The 23,791-nt window shown below is 41.7% G+C and overlaps 1 protein-coding gene across 1 annotated transcript; it reads right to left on the bottom strand.

Annotated features, from left to right (window-relative positions):
• Positions 1-1,736: 1,736 nt before the first annotated feature.
• Positions 1,737-2,427, bottom strand: LOC111750528 (protein KPLCE-like). Its single transcript, XM_023547547.2, is given in 1 exon segment — positions 1,737-2,427. A coding segment is annotated over 1 exon segment (612 nt). The 5' UTR covers positions 2,349-2,427.
• Positions 2,428-23,791: the final 21,364 nt, after the last annotated feature.

Raw genomic sequence — 23,791 nt, 5'->3', positions numbered from 1 at the left:
CGGTACGAAAAAGTAGAACTGCTCCTTAGTATTCCCTAGGCAGTGGTTAAGTGACCAGCTGCTAGCCAAAAGGTGACAATTTGAATCTATCATCTGCTCTGCGGGAGAAAGATGTGGCAGTCTGCTTCCGTAAATATTATAGCCCTGGAAACCCTGTGGGGCAGTACTACTCTGTCCTAGAGGGTCACTATAAGTCAGAATGCACCACACAGCACGCCTTAAACAAAGTCTAGATGGATGCAGTTCAAACTAAGCATGTCCATCTCTGGAGAAATGTATGAAATTGGAAGTTGAAGGGTTATCAAAATTTTTACAGAGCTTTTGCTATTTACATGATTTGAAACAATAAAGGTATGTTTTAAAAAGGATTACATGCTCATGTTAATTACAGAATAGGGAGCACAATGGCCTCCTTCAATGCAATTGCCACTTAGTGGTAGAAGAAGAAAAGGTGGTCCTGGGCACGGCTGCCCCAGTGGTCGGTGTCCAGTTGCTGGGCTGCGAATTTATGGAGCTTGGATGGAGTATGATTTATGGAGACATGGGCATTGCAGATGTTCAAAGACGCTGTAGTAGCCCAGATGACTCTCTGCTGATGTCCGAGGATAAGTCAAAAGAAATTTCTTAGAAACAAATACAACACTCCTAATATTGCTCATGCATTCATTCAGCAAGCATATTGGGTGTCTCCTATGCACCAAGACCTGTGGGATTACTTTGAGCAGTAGTTTTCCCTCTTCCTATCTCTTAATGAATGCATTTACACTGCCTAGTTATAGAAATCCACGCTGAACCCTCCAGAGTATCAATGCAGTGGAGAGGAAAGGTGACTGGCCTTGGGATCAGAGGTTTTTCCCACCAGATTGGTCTTCCACTTGGAGACAGCTCACTTACGACTCTTGCTGTCTCTCTAAGGCTGACATGAGGAATATCTCCCCACTTCAGGAGAGACTTAGCCTCTTCTCTCAGGCCTCTACCCTATGGCCTCAACAGGGCAAGCTCATCAGATGGTAAAACCCCTAGTCTCTAAAGCCGAACATGGGTTCCACCCCCTCATACAGCAGCAAGGGCATCATCTGTTGATGCTCCTGAGCAGAGCTGATTTCACAGTCCCTTTAACACCCAGGAAGATGAACTCCGAGTTTACACACAGCAACTTTGCTACCAAGAGAGCCTCATTATGGACAAACCATCACCTTAGGCTGATCAGAGGGTGGGAAAGGGGCAGCCCTCAAGCCCCAAATCTCTGACCTCAGATACATAGGGAAGTTAATTCACAGCATTCTAGAAGACATGGGGATCCCAGGCTGGGATTTCACCAGCTCTGTCTGCTTGCTCATATCCATGCAGACCTTTCTCCTTATTGAGAAGCAAGACTAAGAGAGGGAGGCAAATTCTGGTAGAGAAGCATAAGCATGGATCAAAGAAACAGACCAGGTGTCCCTGTGAATTGCATTCAGAGTTTTATTTCTGCCATAGTCTGAGATTGTTCTAACTCTGGCAGGCTGCCTCGATAAAGAAAGAAGCAAAGAAAGCACAGAGGGGAAGCAAGGAACGAGATTCCATGTTGTTAGGCATGACGGGGGGGAGTTAGCTGTTGGTGAATGTTCCAGAACAGATATATGGGCCCAGCAGGGTTGGGCAGTGGGCAGAGAATTCTGGAGTGGGACTAGTCTTCTGTGTTTAACAGCAGCGGTCATCGTCCTCAAGGTCTCAGCATACAGGTCCTCGGGAACTCATGGGGATAATTCCCAAACAGCAGCAACCACAATCACAGCATGGGTCAGGCTACAACCCTGGGATCCTGAGCTCTGCACTGTGCTGCTTGCAGGAGCCTGCACATAGTAGGTCTGGCAAGGAGAAGAGCACTGGACATAATATGTCTGGGTCTGGCAGGGAGTTGGACATTTCACATAGGTCGTCTGGCACAGAATTGGGCATTACACATAGGTCGTCTGGAACGGAACTAGGCAATTCACATAGGTCGTCTGGCACGGAACTGGGCATTTCACATACATTATCTGACAGGGAACTGGGCATTTCACATAGGTTTGAGTCTGGCATGGAGGTGGGCATTTCACATATGTTGTCTAGCATGGTGCAGGGCATTTTACGTAGGTCTGAGTCTGGCATGGAGTTGGGCATTTCACACATGTCGTCTGGCATGGAACAGAGCATTTCACGTAGGTCTGAGTCTGGCACGGGTCAGGACACACCACACTAACAGTTTTAGTCTCGCATGGAGCTGCACATTTCACAGACGTGCATTTTGTGCTTTGCACTGACCCCAGTTTCAAACCTTTCACACAGGAGGAAGAAAAATGTTGCTGCTCCTGTTGGTCGCACATCTTTGTGAGGTTTCGTAAAATCTGGAAGGAAAGGTTTCATCAGAAGGCTGAAACTAGGAAAGTTTCCAGAGAAACCTGTAGCATTCCCTTTGGGTAAAGTGTGGTCTGTAAGCAGTGGCCTTTGTGAGAAGGCCACAGGAACCTAGAGGCTGTACACCTGCCACTTAGGACGGACTCAGAGTCAGAGATTCTAGGCTTGGCTCTGTGTCTTTACCTGGCTGTGTGACGTTGGACAAGTCTCCTCTCATCCCTGAGCCTCAGTTTCTACAATGGAAAATGAAGGGTTTCAAACAGTGATGTCTGTGTTTCTGCCCAATTCTCTGAGCCTCCTCTCTTCTTCTTACTCACTCCCAAATCTCTGTTAGGAATTATCCATGGGAAATTGTTGTTCCCTAGCTGATTTCCCCTTTCCACAGATACACTCAATGACAGTATTCCTCCTTCCTCCTGCCTAGCCACAGAGTACCCAGTGAAGGCAAATTTATGTCAATAGAATTGTGAGCCAACACCAGTTTCAACCTGAGCCTGACAAGGAGGAAAGGACAAGGCCAAAATTTGAATGTTTCCATCATTTGCTCTTTGGATCAGCTAAGCCATCGCCTCATCTCTTGGGCACATGAACCCAAGAGAGGACTGCACACCTGTACTCAGAGAGCAAGCAGATCTAGTTCTCTGAAAAATCCTCCACAAACAGGACTAATAGCTCAGCGAGCCTCTTTCTCTCCTCTCATGGCTTAAGGTCGGTGCTTCTTACCAGCTACTGCCATCAGACTCCCTCACTAAATGCCCTCAGTGCCTCATCCTGGGGCACACTTTCCTCTACAGTTTTCTGCCTGAGTGTCACGACGGCTCTGTTTTTTGCCATATCCCCATCACGAACATAGGATTCACCCTCTCTGCTGACAGGAGCGAGACTGGAGAAGCCAGTGATCTAAGGAAACGGGAACCAGGGAGAATTTTTATAGCGTCACAATGAGGCAATTTGATGGCATCCAAATGAAGCACCAGAGATCACAAGGGTGAAGAATGGCTTACACTGGCAAAATTCCTTCCCTGTATGCCTGGCCCTTCAGTCAGAGACAGGGCATGTCACTGCTTGGTATGGAGTTTTCCCAAACACGAGATAAATGATTCTTATTGCCTTCTTCATGAAAGTAATCAATCTTCTTTTCCTAGAAATTATGATTTATACTTGAGTGATCTGTCTCAAATGAGACTATTTCTAGGTCGCTTGGGTCTTCAAGAACTTGTCCAAGAAGTTCCCAGATTCTCAATTTTCATACACTGTGACGAAAGCTATACTGCTTCTTTCCAGCCTAAGCTCAATGTTCTTTCTGAGAATATCTATGATGGCACCTGCTGGTCTAGACTGCTGGGCAAGAAAAGTTTGGCCCAATGGTTCCTTGCTCAATATGGCAGCAAGGTTCCCAAAAAATGGTTTGTTCCATGGACCAACGGGGTAGTCTAAGTTCATTTGGAAAACTAGTTGGGTACTTGACCCACCTAGACCCCAGGCTCTATATTTAGGTTTTTTCTCCTTCTCCTTCTCATGCCCTATGACCTTCCCCATCCTTTATGTTCCTGGACCCTATTTACAGTCTTAGATTTCCAAGAAGTCAGCAGAGGGGAGATTCTAACCTAATGAACACTCTGTAATAACCATAATAGTAGACTATAACATTTAATTGATCACCTTTTATGTGCCAAACAATTCATGACGAAGGTACTGTTATAATTCTCATGTTATAGCTGGATGCAACAGAGGCCCTGAAAGACTTAAGTAACTTACCCAAGGTCACAAAACAAGTAAGTAGGGAAGCCAGAATTCAAACACAGGCAGTCTGCTTTCGTAACCCATGATGTTCACTAGTACAGTAAGTTAGCCTTTACTTCTAGACATAGCATTGTTCCTGAATCCATGCTTCCTTTTCTTCCCCCAGTGTAGTACATGGAAGAAGAGAGGTGAGAATAATATCTTCTGAGCACTTACTAGGTGCTGAATACTGCCCTAGCCTCTTTACCTGTGTTATTTCATTTAATATTCACAATAAACCTATGAGGTAGGCTATGTTAGCCCACTTTTTACAGAAGACAAAACAGACCCAGAGGCCTAGATGACCCAAGGTCCTCACACTGGTTTCAAATGTCATTTGAACTCAAACCTATCTAGTTCCAGACCCCATGCTCACTTCACTGTAGAAGGTTGTCTTGAGTCTGAGCCTGACAATAGTTCCAAACAATTAATTCCTTCATTCACCCAGCCCAGGCCCCACCTTAGCGCTTATGGCCTCTCGGGTAAATAGTACCCACACATTTGTCCATAATGGATCCCCAAATTCCCCAGGTCCCATAAGCCTTAAAGCTCCCAAATCCCCTAAACAAAAAGAATTCAAGCCCCCACTAATTCACATCCTCTTCACTCATTACGAGACCCTCATCCCATCCCAAGCCGGGTCTTCCAAATACTTTCCTGAGCATTTTGAAGGAAACAAAAACAGAAGGCTCTTCCCAGACTTGGAAAGTGTCCTATTTCCTTCTGGTATTCTTGCTTCTGGTGGACATCTATCACTCCATAACTTCCTCTGTGACGCCCACCTGTCCCTCTTCCCAAGAAGACGGGGTAAGTGTGGCTCCAGGCCATTCTTTTTCCTGCTCTTCCGAGTACTCAGTCTTAGATGACACCAAGGCCTGATGTTTTTAAGAGGAAGGCAAAAAGAAAATCTCTCACTGGGATCAGACACATGGGATAGCTCATCAAATTTAGTCCTCACTACTATTGGAAGGAAACCCTGATGGCATAGTGGTTAAGAGCTACAGCTGCTAACCAAATAATTGGGTTGCTATTTTTTTTATGAGTGACAATCGACTCAATGGTAATGAGTTTTTGTTTTCTTTTTTTTTTACTCTTGGAAACCCTGGTGGCATAGTGGTTAAGAGATACAGCTGGTTACCAAAAAGTCCGCAGTTCAAATCCACCAGATGCTCCTTGGAAACTATGGGGAAGTTTTTCTCTGTCCTTTAGGGTCACTATGAGTCAAAATCAACTTGATGGCAAGGGGTTTGGTTTGGGTTTTTTTTTTTTTATAGGAGTCATCATGAATGTATTCAGCTCAACAGCAAGTGGTTTGGGTTTTTTGTTGGATTATAGGGGGCCTCGCGAGTCATAACTGACTCAATGGCAATGGGTTTAGTGCTTTGGTTATAGGAGTCCCCGGGTGCTGTAAATGATTAATGTGCTCAGCTGCTGACAAAAAGGTTGAAGGTTCAAGTCTACCCAGAACTGCCTTGGAAGAAAGGCCTGGTAATCAACTTTCAAAAAACTCAGGCATTGAAAACCCTATGGAGCAGTTCTATTCTGACACACACAGAGTCATCATGAGTTGGAATCGACTTGGCGGCAACAGGTGGTGGTGGTGGCAGTGGTCACCAGGGAAAAAATTAACTTGCCCAAGCTGACATAAGTAGAAGTCGTAGAGCCAGAATTTGAACCCAGCTATAGGAGACTTCAAATCTTATTGTTTGTGTGCCACAACATGCTGCTTCTGGTGTTAAAACCCACGCTGTTTTAGAAATCTTAACTTTCAGTCCTCCAAGAAACAAGTGGTTATTAAGAAGCCTTCTATCTTCTATGTGCAGGATGGGGCAGCCCCATTTTACAGGGAGGAAAATGCCCTAGAAGGTTAGCTATTTTAGGGCATGTCAACAAAATAGGAGACAGCTCAGGGCACGTAGAGACTTGAGCTTTGGCCTGCTGGCACTGCTCTGCTGTGGGATTCTGTTCTGTCTCTAGGCCATTCCCTGTCCCACTCTAAATAAATAGGTTGAATAAAGCCCTTCTGGCTATTATATCATATGCTTGTAGGTGCTGTTTCTACAAAGGAAATGTATACTCCCACATGCTAACTGTGGAGCTGTTCTCACTAGCCTTTAGCTTCCATGAGATTGTAACTATGGACATGTTCACTGTGTACCGTGTGGCTCTAGCACCAGAACCTGGAGAATAGTGACTAAAAACATGAATGAACAAATGAGTGAACGTGGGTGCTTAACACTAACAGTACAGCCCAGATCAGCCTCCAAACTCCGTGTGGCCAGTGCCCAACCCACCTTCAGCCACACCGATACACCTCGCGCCATCGATAAGCTCCAAATGGCTCATTTCCTGCTCCGTGGGGCAAACCTCTCACTAATGGTTTTTACACCTGCAGGTAGCACTAACATCTCTGGCAAGAGATACTGAGTCCTTATGCCACCGAAACAGGTGGGTGTGTTGTGCCCCACCCATTTCATAGGCTGGGAAGGCAAGGTATGGAAAAGTCAGATGACTTGCGCAAGGGCCTGGATGAGTCACAGCGCAATCTCCAAAATGCCAAGAATCTCCCTCCTACCCATCCTTTTAGACACAAGCTCATAGAATCAGAGACACGTGGACTTAAGCAATAGTAGCTCAGTAGACTCACAGGGTAATAAATGGAGATCATCATAAAGTCACAGAATAACAGAATCACAGATTCAGAATCATGGCATCTTTGAGGTGGAGGAAACTAAAAGAGGTCACAGGATCTGGCCCCTGCCTCTAGGCAGATGAATACCTGTGCCATTCGGCTTAATGGTCTGTTCTTCTTAAGAAATCCGCTGCTCTTGAAAACTCTCTGAAGTCCTCTGGTTAGCTCACCTGGGGCTTACCATCTGGATGGCCAGGAACTGTACACTAGATTATCTCTAGCATCCCTATTGCAGCAGCACCCACAAATCCCTGGCATTTATTACCCATTTGGATCTGTGCCCCTTAGTGTGTGGACCAGAACAAGATTTCAACTCAGCAGTACTCCTAGCCTTCACCAGGAGATCAAAGGGGGGAAGTGCTCAAGGAGACCTGCTGCTTCCTGAGGGCAGAGCCTGGGCCTTCTCTCGTCCTGGCAGAGTTTCCCAATTAGGGCCTAAGGATGCTCTGAGGGCAAAATCTGGGCCCTTTCCTTTCTGTGGAAAAGAAGTTGAAGGAAGTGAGAAGTCACACACCAAGAAGAGAGAGGGCACACAAACTTAGGTCTTGAGTGAGAAATGTCAAATTTGCTTTTTTTTTTTTTTTTTAGGTCTGAGACCAGAAGGTAGCACAGCAGTGCCTCCCAGAGATCCCCTGTCTGTGTGTCTCTGATCTAGGCTCAAATGAGACTCATGCCATAGATCCCCTGCACTATCATTCCAATGAATCAGGTATTCCTCTTAGATGATCAGGAGATTGTATGGTAGAACCACAGAACGAAGGGCTTATGGAGCTGAGTCACAGAGCTCACCCCTTTATGGTAACTGAGGCTAAGAGAGAAAGGAAGAAACTTGCTTGAGGCCACACAGCCAGGCAGGAGCAGACTTTACACAGGAATCTGCGAGTCTCGTCTAGGGCATGTTCCATTAAGGCTTGTGACCACTGACCTCAGGTTTGCTAGGGAGCACTTAACCTGCCCTCCTTCTTGCCTCCCTCTTCACCCCCTAGCCCCAACAAGACTACCACTAGGAGAGCCTAGGTAAGTTGTGTAGGTATCACTCTCTATAAAATAAAATATGTTTTCACATATCTAGGCAGGCACACAGGAGCCTTGCGATCTGCACATGTGTGGGTTCTCAAAACTGAAGCCAGCAGTCCCGTTTAGAGCCCCATAGGTTGTGTCCGGGCCCTCTTGGTCTCAGAAACCAGGAAATATTAGTGCCCAGACAATCTCTTTCTCTTGGCATGGCCCACTGGGCTGGTTTGCTTGAACTTCTTCCAGCCCTCCCCTAAACCATTTATTCTCCTGAAAGTAGTAATGGAAATATATTTGCATTTCAGGAAGTTCGAATAATCCCTGCTTCCCTAGTATATTCCTCCATATAGAACCCATGGGATGACATGCACTCTCAGACACTTCTCTCCCAACCATGTCATCCATGCTTTCAATGCAAACAGCACATTCTGCCCCTCATCATAGCCTCTCCAAGACCTCCATACAAACCCTCTACACCAGAGACCAGCTACACTCCTTATGAGTTTACACCTTCTACAGCCAGAGAGTGCGGGCCCTTGTCATAGCTCTGTCAATTCCTAGTTGTGTGATCCTGGGTAATATGCCAATCTTTCTGAATCTCAGTCTCCTTATCTGTAAAATGGAGACATTAACAGTCAGAGCGTGTCATTCCTCTGCTCAGAATTTTCTAATGACTACTCTTCCTTTTCAGGGTAAAAGCCAAAGAACTTATATTGGATTTTAGGGGGCTACATAGACTCAAAACCTTCGGCTCTTACTTTCCTTACCTCATTCTTCATTCTTTTCCTCACTCAACTCTCGTGACACACTGGCCTCCTTGCAGTTCACCTGACAGTCCAGGTACACACTTGCTTCTGGAACTTCGTTGTGCATTTTTTTGTTCTTCTTTCGCACACTCACATGGTTAACTTGCTCACCTCCTTCAAGCCTTTGCTCAAATATGACCTCAGTGAGGCCTTCTCTGATGACTCTGTTTAAAATTGTAACCCACTCTTCCTGCCCCTCTTCCAAGTTTATTTTTTCCATAGCGTTTATAACATCCAACCAATTACATATTCTCTGGGCGTATGTATTGCATAACACATATATGTATTTCCCATTTCCTCCCATCAGAATGTCAACTCTATGAAGGAAAGGATCTTTACATCTTGGTCACTGCTCTATCCACAGTGCCTTACTGCAGTGCTAAGCACACTCAACATGTATCTGTTGGAAGAATGAAGGATACATGTTGTTTTACTTATTTTGTTTTTATCTGTCTCCCCTTGTGTAGGGTCGCTATGAGTCAGCATCGACTCAACGGCACTGGGTTTGGTTATTTTTGGCTTTCCCTTATTAGAATGTAAATTTAAGGAGGACATAAATGTTTTGTTTGTTTTGTCCCCAACTATATCCTCAGATCTTAAAATTGCACTTGGTACCTAGGAGGCACCTCATAAATATCTTTTGAATGAGCATTCTGACCATATAGTAAAGTCACATAAAGCATGTGCCTACCATGTGAGTAAACACTAACTGAATGGTGGTTGTTTTTGCTAGTATTTCCCCCATCAATCATATACGATAACTACAGTAGCATGCGGCCCCAAGCGAAGAGACTGGAAGCAGGTGGGTAAAGTGAAGACTTGGGCTCCTGTTCCTTTTTTAAAAATTGTTTTAATTTCAATTGTTGTAAATATATATATATAAGAAATCATTTGCTAATTAAACAATTTTTACATGCACAATCCAGTGACATTGATTACATTCATCATGTTGTGCAACCATTATCACCATCATTTTCCAAATCATTCCACCACCATCGAGAGAAACTCAGTACACCCTAATCAAAACCATCCCTTTCCTCCTCCTTCCTACTCCTGGCATATGAGCTTTGGTCTCTACACATTTGTCTATTTCATATGAGTGTGATCATACAGTATTTATCCTTTTGTGACTGAGTTATTTCACTCAGCATAATGTTTTCAAGGTTCCTCCGTGTTGTGGCACGTATCAGGACTTCATATCTCTTCATGGCTGAATAATATTCCATTGTGTGTATGTACCACATTTTGTTTATCTATTCATCTCTTGAGGGACATTTAGGTTGTTTTCACCTTTTAGCTATGCAAATAGTGCAGGAATGGACACTGGTGTGCAGGTTTCTGTTTGCATCTCTACTTTCACTTCTTTTGGTTATATACCTAGAATTGGGATGATTGGGTCATATAGTAGATCTATGGTTAACTTTTGAGGAACTGCGAAACTGTTTCCCACAGGGACTGTACCATTTTGCCTTCCAACCAGCAACGGAAGAGGCTTCCAATTTCTTGACATTTTTGCCTATGTGTTATTTTCTGGGTTTTTGATCATAGGCATTCTAGTGGAGGTGAGGTGGTAGCTCATTGTGGTTTTGATTTACATCTCTCTAATGACTTTGGGCCTTTGTTCATGTTCTTTTTGACCTTTTGTATATCCTTTTGTTGAAATGCCTATTCAAGTCTTTCGCCCGTTTTTTGATTGGGTTGTTTGTCTTTTTGTTGTTGAGTTCTTTATAAATTCTGGATATTAAACACTTATCAGGTATGATTCCCCAAATTTTTCTCCCAGTCTGTAGCTTGTCTCTTCATTTTGTTAATAAAGGACTCTTCTTTCAATTCAGATAAATTGCATCCCAGAGAGGCTGTGACCCTATGCATGGCCATGCCCTACCCTCTGGCAATGCCAGCTGCTGTCCTCTACCCTATTTCCTTATTCCATTACATCATTCTGGAGACCGAGGGACAAGAACTGTAAAAACTATTCTGAGAGCTGTCCCACAAGATCTTTTGGTAAGGATGAGGCAAAGAGTATCTGTTTCCAGCACCCTCACTGAGCCAGCACAATCATTGGCAAATACCAGAACTAGAGATGGGGGCTTGGGAAGTGTTGTCCTACCCCTTGATGTTTTCAGCTCTCTGGGTAATGCCAAATACCCCTGTTACTTCTTCCACCCCACCAAGACTTTTATAACAAATTCCCTTCATTAAACCCCTCTGTGTTTCAATTATCCAAACCTGTTGCCATTGAGTTCGTTCCAATTCATAGCTACCCAAAAGTCAGAGAAGAACTGCCCCATACAGTTTCCAAGGTCGAATATCCAAAGTTGTCCCTATTTTCATAATTGGGCACTGAATGATGGAGCCCATGACACCTTGAAGCTTAGCTATTATAAAGTTCTCCAGGGAGAAGGTGAGAAGCATTTAACAAATGAAAAGAAATAAATATGTAATATCAAGTGGCAACAAGTACAGGAACAACAACAAAACAAGTTAATTTCAGCAGGGTTTTCTCAAAAGACCCAAGGGATTCATACTGATGCCCACCTCAGTTCTTCAGCACCTTCACAGGTGAATTCATTTGTGCTCCCTGCAAGACCAGGTAGACTCCATGGCAACTAACAACAATAAAGCAAGACCAGAAGGCTAAGACAGATCTGCAATATCTAATCTCTCAGAGCCCATGTTCCTGTCTCAAAGAAAGCCCTAAATCAGCAAATTCCCATTCTGGCTGCTGGGTTATTGTAAATGGGCTTCCTTAAAACAAAATGTTAAAGTCTGGGTTTCAATGTACTTGTCTTGACTTTTGTTGAGTGTTGTGCTATAATTCTGCCCTGTCACATGGGGTCCCCAAAGAGAAGTCTGGTAATCTTACCCATATTTCCACCAGTCTTTTAACCTTTCCTAAAAAGTTTCTCTATTTTTTTCTGCCTCTTCCTTTCTCTCTCTCTCTCTCTTGCGCACACACACACACTTATACACCGTGATAACCATTAAAAATCCAACTTTTTTCTTCACGTACAATAAAATGAGTATGTTTAAGGGGTTCTTCCCATCATTCAAAGGGCAAAACTAAAGCAAAAACCTTTCTCCCTACCCACACACAGTAGGCACCCTAGAATGAGGAAATTCAGTGTTAGATTCTCTCATTTATGAAAATTTCCCTTTGGTAGGCAACTCTTTTGATACTTTTTGGTAATAATATTTATTTAGTTAGTTACCTTCTCAGAAGGAACTTACAGAAAGATGTTCTCTGGAAAACAGATGCCCAATAGTGACATTGTTGATGTAGCTGATGATGACGTTGATAACAATGACAGAGAAGATGACTAGATTCCAAACCCTTCCAGGAACAGGAACTAACTACCTTTGTGGTAGCTTCTTCTGCTACCAACTCAGAATGTGTGTGCTGAAGGTAGGAGTGAGAAAGGAGTTTTTTGGCAAGTGTCTCTTTTGGGATGTCCTCTTGTCTTCTGTATCTCTCTGCGCTAATACAATGCCCCAATCTCATGGCATTCAAAACTCAGATGAGAGTCTCATAGAAATAGGGTTGAGATCATGGTCTATAGGGTATGGTTACCATAACAAACAACCTCAAACCACATCTGAGTCTTCAGTCTGTGCCCAGCACCATCTCAGTACTGTGGGCTATATACACAAATAAACCTTAGACCCTGTCCTCAAGGAGCTCGCTGTCTAACTTCAGAGAGATGAAGAGACACCTGGAAGTTAGGTAGAAATGTTGAACTTCAACTCAAGAGGAATCAGTAGGCAGGAATGATTAAAGGCAAAATAAAGGGTCAGTCGAGGTTCTCAGTGCCAAAAACCCATTGCCGTCTAGTCAATTCCGAATCACAGCAACCCTATAGGACAGAGTAGAATTGCCCCACAGGATTTCTAAGGAGCAGCTGGTGGATTCGAACTGTCAACCTTTTGGTTAGCAGCCATAGTTCTCAGTAGGCAGTCTTTAAAAAGGATGCCAGGACCTCTTCCTAGGTGAATTGAATCGGAAGTTCTGGAAATAGGGCCCCAGCACTGGTTTTTTGAAAAGGGAATCAGCTGATTATAACATGCGGCCGGTGATAAAAGCCACTGATCATTACAGACAAACAGGTAGAGATCCGTGTTTGCTGAGGAAAATCTGTTAAGGCTTCACGGAGGAGGCAAGGCAGTTACTGGACATTGAGGAGTGTACAGGAAACAGTACAACGGTTTCACACTATGTTGCTATAGGAAACTAGCATTTTTACATGCATAAAAACAGCATTCTGTTTAAAAAAAAATCAACATAGAGCAGTCTTCTTCCAGTTCACATGCACAAAAAAATTAGTGCCCAACATGCTCTTAATTACATATATTTAAAAGCTTTTGGCATTTCCTAATGTGTGCACAAGTAAGCATCATAAACAAAACAGCAAATAAAAAGGATAAAAATAATAGCAAAACTCAGAAAAGTGGTAACTTACATAAATTAGTGACAGAATTAACTGCAAAAAAGCCTGACCCAAAATGCAAAAGCGTTGACCTTTTTTCCCTGCCAGAAGCTGCTCTGTAGCATTGTAAATTGTGTGCTTTCCAGCTAGGTAGTCAATAACTAAACCATTACTATGTAATTTAATGAAAAAGATGGTGGGCTTCTTTAATTTCAATTTCAAGAGGTCTCATGGCTGTGGCTCAGTACCATTAAGTACTTGGTTATCATGAAAACATGTATTCATTAAGAAAAAATAAATAAAATGTTCTGTGCACTCTATCCTACAGAGTGCTTCCTGTTCATTTCTCCTTTGTGTGTGGGAGACTCTGTTTTCCGCTTGTATCATGCTTTGAAACTCTCCTCTGATTTTCAGACCAGATGCTCCCCTGGTTGTGACCTGAAAAATAGAACTAATGAGTTCGTATACAAAGTTAATGTTGTGAAAATGTTATTTTTAACACTACTTTAGGAGGCGGGGCCAAGATGGCTGACTAGGTAGAAGCTGCCTCAGATCCCTCTTGCAACAAAGACTTGGAAAAACAAGGGAATCAATCACATACATGACAGTCTACAAACACTGACCATCAAATACAGATCTAAAGAGTTGACCCGAGTGACAGGGGAGTGAAAAACTGCACCCTGAAGCAGCGACCGCCTCTGGATCTGGTGTCCTGCTCCACAGCCTTGAGCCCTCACGGTTCCCTGGTGCCGAGTGGCAAGGCTGAGTGCAGCTTGGTGAGGCGGGGCAGGCATAGGACACAGCTCTAACCCCTAAGCCCCTGGGGTAATCTCAGTAGAGACTCAGCCAGCGCAAGAAGGCTGCACACTGATGCGGCTAACAAGAACGAGCAACCACGGGGAAGGAGCAATGGTTTTAGGAGCCCAGACCCAGCGTTCCAGTCAGAAAACCTTGGCGCCAGTCTTTGGACTGGGCTCAGGGGAGCTGAACACAGCTTCCTGAGATGACGCAAACATGGGACGCAGGCCTAGCCCCCTGAAGTGACCTTGGGATAAGCCCAGCCAGCCCATACAGGCAATGCAGCTACGCGGTGCAGGAGGAGAAGTCACCAGGAGGCAGCGACTGGTTTTCGAGCCTGGAGTGCAACCTCCCAACCGGGGAACCTTGCCACTGGGCTTTGGACTGGGAGTGGAGGAGCTGACCACAGCTTCCAAGACAGCACAAGCATGGGACAGGGGCCTGAACCTCGGGGGCAATCTCGACCTAGCCAATGCACACAGGCTATACCCTCCTCGGGAATCTCAGATGAAACAGTCATCACCAAGCAAGATAAGTAACTTTGTCTATATTGCTGGGTGCTACTCTCTCCTGTCTATCTAATCCCTCCCCTCCCTGCCCCAGGCAGTTCATTAACATTGGAATTTCCTGGGCCAGGGAGTGAAGTGCTCTGCTTTTTTGTAGTTGTTGTTTGTTTGTTTGTTTTTCTTTTTCTTTTCCTAACCCATTCTCCTGGTCCGAGAGAAGCAGCTACTAAAAACCCAGGGACCAAAAACTCTTCTCTGACTTCCCTAAATAGGAATAAAAATACAGAACCAGCTCCAGCCAAGCATATGAGATCCACAGCCTTTGGCTTTCATCCCTACAGGGAACAAGGCGGCTATTATAATGCAAAGGCAATCTGATAGAGATCTGACTATAATTGTTTTAGCAGATCACTGGAAAGACAAGTTTTCCAGGTCTGATATCTCTACCTATTAAACAGAGCCCTCACTGATCCACAATGGGGAACTGAGGGCTGAAGCTCCGCCGAAACCACATAGCCACCTGCCAGAGAGGTCTGAGGATACTGACACCTACCAATCTTTAGCGGTACATGCATTGGGTGCCTAAGGTACAGCTGCAGAGCCCACCCACCAAAGGGTTTTAGGAATAGAGACACATCTACCCCACTGGCACGTAGGGGAAGGCTGCCACCATTCTGCCCCCCCCCGGGTGTGACCCCCTGCTGCTACTAGAATCTGGTGCACACAACTATCACCACTACTCCTCTAACTTAGTAAGTGACAGTCTACACCACACACTTGGTGGCCCAAAATCAGAACACCTAACCTGATTCTATTCAAGAACAGTGAATGGACGCTTAGGCTTATATATCTGGTAACAGCCCAAACCAGCTGGTAATAGGACATAAGTGATTCCAAGGTTACAACAATCAAGACAGCACAATCTAGTAGCCCATCTACATATATTGAAAGAAAACAAAACAAGACTCAGGAGAAAATATAAAATAAATCATTATAATATCTTATAGATGGCTCAGAGACAGCAGTCGATATCAAAACACATAAAGAAGCAGACCTTGATTGCTTCTACAACTCCCCAAATAAAGGAATCAAAATCTTTCCCAAATGAAGATACAATCCTGGAATTGCCAGATGCAGAATATAAAACACTAATTTACAGAATGCTTCAAGACATCAGGGATGACCTCAGAAATGAAATAAGGCAATCTGCAGAAAAAGCCAAGGAACACACTGATAAAACTGTTGAAGAACTCAAAAAGATTATTCAAGAACACAGTGGAAAAATTAATAAGCTGCAAGAATCCATAGAGAGACAGCACTCAGAAATCCAAAAGATTAACAGTAAAATTACAGAATTAGACAACGCCAATAGGACGTCAGAGGAGCAGACTTGAGCGATTGGAATGCAGAGTGGGGGAGATGGAGGATAAGGCAATTGACCAATATAGTTGAAGAAAAGTCAGGTAAAAGAATTAAAAAAAATGAAGAAACCCTAAGAATCATGTGGGACTCTAACAAGAAGAATAACTTGTGTGTGATTGGAGTCCCAGAACAGGGAGGGATAACAGAAAATACAGAGAGAATAGTTGAAGATATGTTGGCAGAAAACTTCCCCGGCATCATGAAAGGCGAAAGGATAAGTATCGAAGATGTTCATCGAACCCCATAAAAGATTGATTCAAAAAGAAAATCACCAAGACATATTATCAAACTTGCCAAAACCAAAGATAAAGAGAAAATTTTAAAAGCAGCCAGGGATAAAAGAAAAGTCTCCTACAAAGGAGAATCAGTAAGAATAAGTTCAGACTACTCAGCAGAAACCATGCAGGCAAGACAGCAATGGGATGATACATATAGAGCAGTGAAGGAGAAAAACTGCCAGCCAAGGATCATATATCCAGCAAAACTCTTTCTCAAATATAAAAGTGAAATTAAAACATTTACAGATAAACACAAGCTTAGAGAATTTGCAAAAACCAAACCAAAGCTATAAGAAATACTAAAGGAAATTGTTTGGTCAGAAAATCAATAATATCAGATACCAGCACAACACAAGGTCACAGAACAGAACATCCTGATATCAGCTCAAATAGGGAAATCACAAAAACAAATTAAGATTAATTTTAAAAAGAAAAAATGCTCAAAACAGGGAAACATTGAAATCTTTACGTAAAAGATCACAATAATCAAAAAGAGGGACTAAATACAGGAGGCATAGATCTTCCATATGGAGGGGAAAACAAGGCCGATATAGGACAATACAAGTTAGGTATTTACTTAGAAAAATAGGGGTAAATATTAAGGTAACCACAAAGAGGTCTAAGATTCCATAATTCAAAATAAAAACCAATAAATGTGTAATGACTCAGGAAACATGAATTCAACTACTATGAAAAGGAAGAATACACAATTTACAAAGAAAACCGTCTCAGCACAAAAAAAGTCAAGTTGTAATTGACATTGTCAACAACACACACAAAAAGGCATCAAAATGACAGCACTGAACTCATACTTATCTATAATTAATAATGTAAATGGACTAAATGCACCAATAAAGAGACAGAGAGTCTCAGACTGGATGAAGAAACACAATCTGTCTATATGCTTCCTACAAGAGACACACCTTAGACTTAGAGACACAAACAAACTAAAACTCACAGGATGGAAAAAAATATATCAAGCAAACAACAAGCAAAAAAGAGCAGAAGTGGCAATATTAATTTCTGACAAAATAGGCTTTAAATTTAAATCCATCACAAAGGATAAAGAAGGACACTACATAATGATTAAAGGGACAATTGACCCGGAAGATATAACCATATTAAGTATTTATGCACCCAATGACAGGGCTGCAAGATACATAAAACTAACTTTAAGAGAACTGAAAAGTGAGATAGACACAGCCACAATTATAGTAGGAGGTTTCAACACACCACTTTTGGAGAAGCATAGGACTTCCAGTAAGAAGCTCAATAGAGACACAGAAGACTTAGTTGCTGCAATCAACCAACCTGACCTCATAGACTTATACAGAACACTCCTCCCAACAGCTGCAAAGTATACTTTTTTTTCTAGTGCACATGGAACATTCTCTAGAATAGATCACATATTAGGCCATGAAGCAAACCTTTGCAGAATCCAAAACATCGAAATATTACAAAGCATCTTCTCAGACCACGAGGCCATAAAAGTAGAAATCAATAACAGAAAAATCAGGGAAAAGTAATCAAATACTTAGAAACTGAACAAAACCCCCCTGAAAAAAGACTGGGTTATGGAAGACATTAAGCAGGGAATAAAGAAATTCATAAAATGGAATGAGAATGAAAACACTTCCTATCAAAACTTCTGGGACACAGCAAAAGCAGTGCTCAGAGGTCAATTTCTATCGATAAATGCACACATACATAAAGAAGAAAGAGCCAAAATCAGAGAACTGTCCTTACAACTCGAGCAAATAGAAAGTGAGCAACAAAAGAATCCATCAGGCAACAGAAGAAAACAATAAAAATCAGAGCTGAACTACATGAATTAGAGAACGGAAAAACAATTGAAAGAATTAACAAAGTTAAAAGCTGGTTCTTTGAAAAAATTGACAAAATTGATAAACCATTGGCCAGACTGACTAAAGGAATACAGGAAAGGAAACAACCCGAATAAGAAACGAGATGGGCCATGTCACAACAGACCCAACTGAAATCAAAAGAATCATATCAGATTATTATGAAAAATTGTACTCTAACAAATTTGCAAACCTAGAAGAAATGGATGAATTCCTAGAAAAACACTACCTGCCTAAACTAACACAATCAGAAGTAGAACAACTAAAAAAGACCCATAACAAAAAGAGATTGAAAAGGTAATCAAAAAACTCCCAACAAAAAAAAAAGCCCTGGCCCGGACGGCTTCACTGCAGAGTTCTACCAAACTTTCAAAGAAGAGTTAACACCACTACTACTAAAGGTATGTCAAAGCATAGGAAATGATGGAATACTACCTAACTCATTGTATGAAGCCAGCATATCCCTGATACCAAAACCAGGTAAAGACACCACAAAAAAATTACAGACCTATATCCCTCATGAACATAGATGCAAAAATCCTCAACAAAATTCTAGCCAATAGAATTCAACAACATATCAAAAAAATAATCTACCACGACCAGGTGGGATTTATATCAGATATGCAAGACTGGTTCAATATTAGAAAAACCATTAATGTAATCCACCATGTAAATAAAACAAAAGGAAAAAACCACATGATCTTATCAATTGATGCAGAAAAGGCATTTGACAAAGTCCAACATCCATTCATGATAAAAACTCTCAGCAAAATAGGAATTGAAGGAAAATTCCTGAACATAATAAAGGGCGTCTATACAAAGCCAACAGCCAACATCATTCTAAATGGAGAGAGAAAAAAAAATGCAGAGAGCCTGAAAAAAAATTTCCCTTGAGAACAGGAACCAGACAAGGATGCCCTTTATCACCGCTCTTATTCAACATTGTGCTAGAGGTCCTAGCCAGAGCAATTAGGATAGACCAAGAAAGAAAGGGCATCCAGATTGGCAAGGAAGAAGTAAAATTATCTCTATTTGCAGATGACATGACCTTATACACAGAAAACCCTAAGGAATCCTCCAGAAAACTACTGAAACTACTAGAAGAGTTCAGCAGAGTTTCAGGTTACAAGATAAACATACAAAACTTACTTGGATTCCTCTACATCAACAAAAAGAACATCAAAGAGGAAATCACCAAATCAATACCATTCACAGTAGCCCCCAAGAAGATAAAATACTTAGGAATAAATCTTACCAAAGAAGTAAAAGACCTATACAAAGAAAACTACAAAGTGCTGGTGCAAGAAACTAAAAAGGACCTACATAAGTGGAAAAACATACCTTGCTCATGGATAGGAAGACTTAACATAGTAAAAATGTCTATTCTACCAAAAAAAAAAAAAAGTTTTTTTTTTTCTAAGCCATCTATATGTACAATGCACTTCCGATTCAAATTCCAATGACATTTTTTAATGTGATGGAGAAACAAATCACCAACTTCATATGGAAGGGAAAGAAGCCCCGGATAAGTAAAACATTACTGAAAAAGAAGAAGAAAGTGGGAGGCCTCACTCTACCTGATTTTAGAACCTATTATACCGCCACTGTAGTCAAAACAGCCTGCTACTGGTACAACTACAGGCACATAGACCAATGGAACAGAATTGAGAACCCAGATATAAATCCATCCATATATGAGCAGCTGATATTTGACAAAGGCCCAGTGTCAGTTAATTGGGGAAAAGATAGTTTTTTTAACAAATGGTGCTGCCATAACTGGATATCCATTTGCAAACAAAGGAAACAGGACCCATACCTCACACCATGCACAAAATCTAACTCCAAGTGGATCAAAGACCTAAACATAAAGACTAAAACGATAAAGATCATGGAAGAAAAAATAGGGACAATGTTTGGAGCCCCAATACAAGGCATAAACAGAATAGAAAACATTACCAAAAATGACGAAGAGAAACCAGATAACTGGGAGCTCCTAAAAATCAAACACCTATGTTCCTGTAAAGACTTCACCAAAAGAGTAAAAAGACCACCTACAGATTGGGAAAGAATTTTCAGCTATGACATCTCCGACCAGCGCCTGATCTCTAAAATCTATATGATTCTGTTAAAACTCAACCACAAAAAGACAAACAACCCAATCAAAAAGTGGGCAAAGGATATGAACACGCACTTCACTAAAGAAGATATTCAGGCAGCTGACAGACACATGAGAAAATGGTCTCCATGATTAGCCATTAGACAAATGCAAATTAAAACTATGATGAGATTCCATCTCGCTCCAACAAGGCTGGCATTAACCCCAAAAAACACAAAATAATAAATGTTGGAGAGGCTGCGGAGACATTGGAACTCTTATGCACTGCTGGTGGGAATGTAAAATGGTACAACCACTTTGGAAATCTATCTGGCGTTTTCTTAAAAAGTTAGAGATAGAACTACCATGCAACCCAGTAATCCCACTCCTCGGAATATATCCTAGAGAAATAAGAGCCTTTACATGAACAGATATATGCACACCCATGTTTATTGCAGCACTGTTTACAATAGCAAAAAGCTGGAAGCAACCAAGGTGTCCATCAAAGGATGAATGGATAAATAAATTATGGTATATTCACACAATGCAATACTACTCATCGATAAAGAACAGTGATGAATCTGTGAAACATTTCATCACATGGAGGAGCCTGGAAGGCGTTATGCTGAGTGAAATTAGTCAGATGCAAAAGGACAAACATTGTATAAGACCTCTGTTATAAGATCTTGAGAAATAGTTTAAACTGAGAAGAACACATTCTTTTGTGGTTACTAGAGGGGGGAGGGAGGGAGGGTGGGAGAGGGTTATTTACTGATTAGTTAGTAGATAAGAACTACTTTAGGTGAAAGGAAGGACAATACTCAATACAGGGAAGGTCAGCTCAACTGGACTGGACCAAAAGCAATGAAGTTTCCTGGATAAACTGAATACTTCGAAGGACAGCGGAGCAAGGGCGGGGGTCTGGGGACTATGGCTTCAGGGGACATCTAAGTCATCTCGCAAAACAAATTCTATTAAGAAAACATTCTGTATCCCACTTCGAAGTGTGGCGTCTGGGATCTTAAATGCTAACAAGCGGCCATCTAAGATGCATCAATTGGTCTCAACCCACCTGGATCAAAGAAGAATGAAGAACACCAAGGTCACAAGATAATTATGAGCCCAAGAGACAGAAAGGGCCACATGAACTAGAGACTTACATCATCCTGAGACCAGAAGAACTAGATGGTGCCCGGCCACAACCGATGACTGCCCTGACAGGGAGCACAACTGAGAACCCCTGAGGGAGCAGGAGAACAGTGGGATGCAGACTCCAAATTCTCATAAAAAGACCAGACTTTATGGTCTGACTGAGACTAGAAGAATCCCGGCAGTCATGGTCCCCAAACCTTCTGTTGGCCCAGGACAGGAACCATTCCCGAAGACAACTCATCAGACACGGAATGGACTGGACAATGGTTTAGAGAGAGATGCTGATGAGGAGTGAGCTACTTGTATCAGGTGGTCACTTGAGACTGTGTTGGCATCTCCTGTGTTCGGAGATGGGAGGGTAGAGAGGGTTAGAAACTGGCAAAAATGTCACTAAAGGAGAGACTGGAAGGAGGGAGTGGGCTGACTCGGGGGGAGACTAAATGGGAGTATGTAGTAAGGTGTATATAAGTTTATATGTGAGAGACTGACTTGATTTGTCAACTTTCACTTAAAGCACAATAAAAATTATTAAGCAAACAAACAAACACTGCTTTAAGGACAGTTGAGCTGAATCTAAATTCCTCAGTTCTCACTTTTGTTCCTAAACTAGATATTACTCAATTACGTTCTAGCATTGAGTGTTGCTGTGGAGAAGCCTTGTTTTGTTTTGTTTTGTTTTGTTTTGTTTCCGCCTTGACTTTTTTTTTTTTTTTTTCCTGGCTAACCAAAAGATTCTTGGTTTATTTTAAATTGTAATATTTTCCTAGGGTATGACTCATCCCCTGTAGCATAGTGTGCTCATTCAAACTATGGATTCAGATCCTCTCGCACTTCAAAAAAGATGCTTTGGTTTATGTTTTAAAACACTTGTTCTCTCCTATTTTGATTGGAGCCCTGGTGGCCCAGTGGTTAAGAGATCAGCTGCTAAGCAAAAGCTCAGGAGTTCAACTCCACCAGCCACTGCTTGGAAACACTACGTGGCAATTCTACTCTCTCCTATAGGGTCATTATAATAAAAAAAAAATTATAATAAGATGGAATTAAAATAAGGTGGAATCAATTCGATGGCAATAGGTTTTTATTTTGGTTAGTGCAAATGATTAACAGGCTTGGTTACTAATCCAAAGGTTGGAGGTTTGAATCCACCCGGAGGTTGTTTCTACTTCTGAAAAATCAGCCATGAAAACCCCTGTGGAGCAGAGTTCTACTCTGACGCATATGGGCTGCCATGGTAGATTTCCTTTGTCTGTATTCTCTATAATTTCACCCTCATGTTTAGTTTTGTGTTTTTATTTTCTCAGTCCTGTCCTTGATATCCTTTATTGTGATTTCTGTTGTGTCTGATCTCTTTTGTGCTCTTCGAGGCCTTGTCTTTATTCCTGAAGGGGCTTTGTTTCTGTTTCTTCCTGCATTTTAATCCTGAGTTTATCAATCTTTGTTATTTCTTTTCGTCTGGTGACTGTGGTGTTCTTTTGCTGCTCTTTTTCTATATGATCAAGTTGTAGGGTGAAGCAGTTGATTTTTGCCCTTTCTGCTTTTTTTGATATGTGCATTTATTGTTATGAATTCTTATTCTGTCCAAAAGGTTTTGGTGTGTTGTGTTTTCATTCTCATTTGAGTCTAGGAATTTTTTATTTCATTTTTAATTTCTTCTCTTGTCCAGTGGTTTTTAAGCAGAGCGTTATTCAATTTCCATGTGTTTTGATTTTTTTTCCTTGTTATTCCTGTTACCGATTTCTAGTTTTATATCATTGTAATCAGAGAAGGCAATTTCTAATATTTCAAAGTTTTTTAATGAGGCTTCCTTTGTGGCCTAAAATAAATATGGCCTATTCTAGAAAATGATGCATCTGTATTAGAGAAGAAAGTGTACTGTTTCACTCTTGGGTAGAGTGTTCTATATGTATATAAGGTCAGGTTGGTTGATGTGTTATTTAGACTTCCGTATCTTTTTTGAATTTCTTCCTAGTTGTTCTATTATTGAAAGTGGAGTGTTAAGGCCTCCTACTATTAATGTAGAACTGTCTGTTTCTTTTTCAGTTTTGTTAGACTTTGCCCTATGTATTTGGGAGCTCTGTCACTGGGTGCATAAATGCTTATTATGGTTATGTCCTTCCGGTGTATTGGCCACTTAATCATTATATAGTGCCCTTCCTCAACTCTTTTGATGGAATTTGATTTAAAGTCTATTTTATCAGAGGTTAATATTGCCACTCATGCCCTTTTTTTGGTTATTTGTTGCTTGATATATATTTTCCATCCTTTGATTTTTAATCTATTTAGGTCTTTGTGTCTAAGGTGGGTATCTTGTAGGCAACATATTGATGGGTCATGTTTTTTTAATCCAACCTGTCACTCTCTTTCTCTTGACTGGTGCATTTAAACCATTTCCATTCAATGTGATTGTGGATGGATACGAATTTTCTCCTGTCGTTTTGTTATGTTTTTTCTGTATATGTTGTGGACAATTTCTTTGTTCCACTTAAGTTCTGTGCTGAGTTCTTTTTGTTTGCATAATGCTTTTTCATTTCCTTCATTTTTGTTGGTTTTGTGTTTACTGAGTCTTTTTAATTTTCTTCTT

This window comes from Loxodonta africana, chromosome 3 (genome assembly GCF_030014295.1).
Source record: "Loxodonta africana isolate mLoxAfr1 chromosome 3, mLoxAfr1.hap2, whole genome shotgun sequence".
NCBI lineage: Eukaryota > Metazoa > Chordata > Mammalia > Proboscidea > Elephantidae > Loxodonta > Loxodonta africana.
The sequence above is the reverse complement of the archived record's forward strand: the minus strand, read 5'-3'. Positions and strand labels throughout refer to the sequence as shown.